This window comes from Limanda limanda, chromosome 21 (genome assembly GCF_963576545.1).
Source record: "Limanda limanda chromosome 21, fLimLim1.1, whole genome shotgun sequence".
NCBI lineage: Eukaryota > Metazoa > Chordata > Actinopteri > Pleuronectiformes > Pleuronectidae > Limanda > Limanda limanda.
This window is the reverse complement of record NC_083656.1, coordinates 10954640-10960149: the sequence shown is the minus strand read 5'-3', so window position 1 is coordinate 10960149 and position 5510 is coordinate 10954640. Positions and strand designations below refer to the sequence as shown.

Below are 5510 nucleotides of genomic sequence, written 5' to 3'. Positions count from 1 at the left end.
ATTATCTCTGATAGGTCGTGTCAATGCAATCAAAATGGTAACTCTTCCCAGATTCCTCTATCTCTTCCAAAATCTACCTGTTTTCTTGCCCAAATCCTTTTTTAAATTATTAGATTCACTCATTCTACCTTTCGTGTGGGGTTTCAAAACGCATCGTATTGCTAAAAAACATTTAACCAAACCCAGATCAGCTGGTGGCCTCAGTTTACCAGACTTCCGCCACTACTACTGGGCAGCGAATTGCAGAGCGTTAATGTATTGGCAAAACGCACATCAAGGTAATGTTGCTGCCCACACCCCATCTTGGCTCGCAATTGAACAAAGTCTCCCCGTCAGTTCTATGCCAGCCCTCCTCTTCTCCTCAGCTCAGCCCTTAAAATCCATTGCTGGAAATAATTTCATAGTTACAAGCTCTTTAAAAAGTTGGTATCAAATAAGGAAATCATTTAACCTGCCTGAGATCTCCTCTTACACCCCTCTCTACCGAAACCACACTTTCCCACCTTCATTGTCTGATAACACTTTTCTTCTCTGGAGGGATAAAGATATTGCCACCATTGGGGACCTTTATCTTAACAAGACTTTTGCCACCTTTGCTCAGCTGAAGGGGAAATATACACTGTCAGACACGCACTTCTTCCTTTACCTGCAGGTTAGAGATTTCACCCGCAAAAATATTCCTTACTTTCAATCGTTGCCAGCTCCCATTGAATTATACACTCTTTTGACTCGACCTCCTGATTCTAAGAAACTCACTTCGCGATTTGTTGATCTTTTCACCTCACTTAACCCGACCTCATTCCAGCACTTAAAGGAAGCTTGGGAGAAAGACTTAGCCTTGTCGATAAGCGACAATGATTGGGAATCCTACCTCTGTGATATTCATAAATGTTCAATAAATTCAAGACACCAACTTATTCAATTTAAGGTTGTCCACAGATTACATTATTCCTGTACTAAACTCCATTCTTTCTACCCTTCTGTATCCCCAATCTGCTCAAAATGCCAGTCAGCTGAGGGAACCTTAGGACATCTCTTTTGGTTTTGTCCCAAATTGAACCAGTTTTGGTCTGATATTTTCAAATGCTTTTCTGAGGTATATGAGCGTAATATTTCTCCAGATCCATTCACTGCAATTTTAGGTGGCTCTCAGCACCTTTCTATGCTCACCAATGAACACCGTAGGACTATACAATACGGCATGGTCATAGCAAAAAGGAACATACTAACTTTATGGAAGAGTGGTGAGGCACCTTCCTTTAAGGCCTGGCTTTCAGAAATTACCAGTCTGCTGCATATGGAAAGGATCCGACACAATGTTTCTCTCAGCTCTGCAGCCTTTGATAAGATGTGGCAACCTTTCTTTTTATATTTGTCAAGAATGACCCAACAGTGATAGTCATGCTCCACTCACATTCCTCTCTATCAACGTAACTTCATGTTTTTGATTTCTATATAATGACAGGTATGTTCTGTAGATAATTGTATGTACTGTTTCTGAGCAGGTCCACTTTTTTTTTTTTTTTTTCTCTCTGTCTCTCTCTCTCTTTGTACTCTCTGTTGTTTTTGTTTTTTTTGCTGTCTGTACAATATGTGTTTGTCCATGAACACTTGTTCAATGTGTCTTTTTTCTGTCACAATATGCTTGTTGCCTGTTTTATATATTGAAAATGTATAAATAAAATATTGAAAAAAAAAAGAACTTTGATCAGATAAAGATCTGTTTGTCTGCCAGTCTTTCTATCGACCTTTTCATCTGTCTGTGCATACATTCCTGCAATCCTCTGTAAGTACTAGTCACATAACTATCTAGATCGTGCCATACACCCTAACCTCTTACAGTAATGCTCCAATGCCTCACCCAGTTTATAGCTTTATATGAATGATGAATGCTGCTTGCATTCTCCTTAAATCGTCTTTGCAATTTTAGGACTTTTCATGTCACTCAAACATAGATTTCGAAACAAAAAGCATTTTATTCTTTTTGCCCCTGACATAGATACAATGTTGAAACCACTTCATTTTTGACCGCAACATATCTTCCATTCTAATGGACACGTTTACTTCAAAAACACAGTTCTGATTGTTGTTATTCCAAAAAATGCCCCCATGCTCGTGTGAGGCGGCAGTCCAGTCATGAGGACATCTTGCTGTCACGCAATCAAATGGTGGATTATCATCAGGATCTAGGTTCACATTATATATTTTGTAAGATTCAACAAAACTGTTTAATGTTCTATGTTTCATAAATTTAATACCTCTTGGTCCAAAAAGCAGCAATAAAAACCTTCAACTATCATTATTATAGTGCTGTAATTATTCTGCCTGAGATTAAAACTGTGTCAGAGAGGAGGTGTGTTCTCAGACGCTACTGAAGGGTCTGAGAGAATAAATAGATGGGTGAGGCTCCACATTTGTTAGACACAGAGGACTGTACAGGTGCGTCAAAGGTAAGACCTGCGGCTTGATTCATCTCAAAGATCTGATTCAACACTCTGAAACGTTCCTTTTAGCAGAATTCCTTCTCTCTACCATAGTCAAATTGTGCATCATCAATTATGATTGATATGCTTGCTCCACAGAGATAAATAGGCTTATTTATTCTCTAATTTAGATTTATGAATTATTGCAATTTCTTGCCAATGATTAATGTGGATGATCATTAATTTGTATGAGAGTAAATTGGTGAGTGACTGTTTCTTTAGATGATCTTCCTCATAGCCCTTGTCCTCACTGTGTGCGCCCTCACCTCAAGGGTCGATTGTGCCACTGCAGGAATTGGTACGTATTTAAACAGTTTTCACCTTGGATTTATGACTCTTTGGATTAACGCTGCGTCTCCTTGGAGACTACTTGTTGTCATGAAGTGATACTTATACGCTCTCTTTCACCTCCAGACTGGTGTTACCATCTTCCGACCTGCAGTGAGTGATCTCCTGTAATCTCTACCAATCTCAACATCTCAGCTGCTCCACTACAGCTTCTCAAAGTTGTGTTTGTGTTTTACAGATGACACCCACTGGGCAACCATCGCTCCCAAATATTGTGGTGGCTCCCGACAGTCTCCCATTAACATTAACACAACAGCTGCCAAATCTGATGTTAACCTGAAGGTATTCACCTATATCAACTTCAGCAGTACCACCGCACTGAAAACCCTTGAAAACACCGGCAAGACAGGTGAGGACTGGGTGAGGAGTGGCACCTGCTTAATCGCCGGTTAAAGCAGGTTGCATTAGGTTATTCAAGAGGATGGTGTTTTTCAAAGTGTGAAAATGTATCATGCGAGAATCTTGCTTACGTAACACTGGACACAATACCAAGCCTTTTTATCGTTTTCTCTCATTTCATATCAGTTTTGTTTTTATTGTCCATTGTTTTTTTTTTGTTTTTTTTACCTCCCCCAGTCAAGGCTATCCTGGGAAGTGGTGTTCAGATTTCCGGAGGAGGTCTTGCAGACACCTACGACAGCCTGCAGCTCCACCTGCACTGGGGAAATGGAGCTGCCGTCCCCGGGTCTGAGCACACAGTAGATGGCAAGCGCTACCCCATGGAGGTAAATTGTGTTTTTCCTACGAAGCTACAAATTCAAGTAACAGCAATAAATTGAGACTGTTTTTCTTTTCTCTTCACTCCCACAGATGCACATTGTAAACGTCAAGTCATCCTACAATGGCAACACAACCCTGGCTGTTGGAGACTCCAATGGCCTTGCTGCTTTGGGTTTCTTCATCGAGGTGAGGTGCATTCGTTGATTATCTACTTTTTTTTGTTGGTTCATTCCTGTGCCGTCATTTCAGACCATGCACTTACTTTTTGGACGATGTCCCTCCTTGACCTCATGAAAAGTGGCAGGCACTGCCGGTTGACCTAATTCTGATTTGGTGGAATTTAAAGAGATAACCTCAATACATCTCTGAAAGTTTATATGCACCATATCAAATGCCATGCTAAAATTCCCCAAATCCTCTAAAGTCCATTTAGGTCTGATCCAACAAATCAGAGAGACAGACTCAAACTGAAACCCTGATCTATATGAAAAATAATTCAAACTCCCTCTGACTGAAGCTCCCAGCAGCATGGGAGGACTTTGGCATTTCTCTACCGCTAGCTGTGGAAAAATAAACCTTACTTCCTCCCTTCTTGCTGGGAAAGCCAATCCTCTTTGGTGGAGGGACATGATGATAAGCCAATATTATGTCCTGGCTAAAAACTCAAAGAAAGTGACAGATTTTCTTCAATATATGGGACATTTTCAAATGGATTCCATAAATTTAAAATAACTGAACATTAAGGGAACCTTAACTATATCTCATACACTCCAAGGCCTTGGCATGGGAAGAATCTGTTTGCATAGCTTGCTGGCACTGACTCAGGAAGAATTGTTAGTTTGTGCGTGTGTGTATTTGACCAAACAGGACTGCACCTTTTTATGTGGTTCAAAACCTCAAAGGCTTTTATTTTGTTTTCTGTAAATGTTCAGTGTGTAAGATTCAAGTGAAAATGATCTATTGGCAGAAATTTTATACAAAATAATCATAGTCATGTTTTCAATAGTGTGTAATATTTAAGTTACTTTACTTTAACCAAGAATGGCCCCTTTATATTTAATTACTTTGTATTTACATCCGGAACTAAACAGCTTTTGAGTTTTCAAGACAACTGAAGGTTTCCTCAGGTTCTCTTTCCTGTTTGGAAGGGGAGGGTGAGGTGAGGGGTATTCAGCTGCAACTTTGACTATGTCGCCAAATCTTATAGGCTGAACCTTTAAGTTCATGGAACTTTTCGCTACTGTCCTGTGTTAAATATGCAAAGGACATGAGACACTTCTTTCCTCCACTGTGAAACAATTGAACCTAAACATTTGCTCTGTGCATTCTTTCAGGAAACATCTGGCAGTGCCACTGGCGAACCTGCAATCTGGAAGACCTTGGCCTCCTATCTGGCTAACATCACAACCAAAGGTAAGGAGATGTTTTAGTCTTCTAGACTAAATTGGATCCATTGCTCTGTTATAAAATGATGTCAGCTGCAGTCCCTTGACAGGTTGTGTTTCTGTCCTCAGGTCAAAAAGTAACCCTTCCTTCTGGACTTTCACTGGATGACCTCCTTGTTGGGGTGAACCGTGCAAAGTACTATCGTTACCTTGGCTCCTTGACCACCCCTGCTTGCAATGAGGCCGTCGTTTGGACTGTGTTCAAGGAGCCGATCAAAGTCAGCAAGGATTTGGTGAGTTTCTCTTCATCCTTACTTACAGTGGCCAGAACTTAAAGTACATATACTCCCACAGTGACTGAATGCAGCTAATTTGCCCGGTGTCTTGTCTCCAGATCGAACTCTTTAGCAAAACAGTACACGTCAACGACACCTCATCGCCTTTAATGACGAATACCTTCAGAGGGATCCAGCCAGATCAACCAGTCACAACACAGGCTGTAAGCTCTGCCTCCACAACCTGCTACTCTCTGGGGCTGATGGTGCTGAGTCTTGCTCTGTGGAAGAATCTGTAA

At 40.8% G+C, this 5510-nt stretch overlaps 1 protein-coding gene across 1 annotated transcript; it reads left to right on the top strand.

Annotated features, from left to right (window-relative positions):
- Nucleotides 1-2705: 2705 nt before the first annotated feature.
- On the top strand, nt 2706-5510 carry LOC133028237 (carbonic anhydrase 4-like). The gene is made up of 8 exons (XM_061095432.1): nt 2706-2781; nt 2898-2924; nt 3010-3180; nt 3408-3556; nt 3642-3737; nt 4886-4964; nt 5066-5229; nt 5331-5510. Exons 1-8 carry the CDS (start codon nt 2706-2708, stop codon nt 5508-5510), a joined length of 942 nt encoding a protein of 313 aa, XP_060951415.1.

Coding starts and splice junctions, on each gene's coding strand:
- LOC133028237 (XM_061095432.1), top strand. CDS start 2,706: ATGATCTTCCTCATAGCCCTTGTCCTCACTGTGTGCGCCCTCACCTCA. Junction 2,782..2,897: donor TTGTGCCACTGCAGGAATTG/GTACGTATTTAA, acceptor TTTCACCTCCAG/ACTGGTGTTACCATCTTCCG. Junction 3,557..3,641: donor GCAAGCGCTACCCCATGGAG/GTAAATTGTGTT, acceptor TCACTCCCACAG/ATGCACATTGTAAACGTCAA.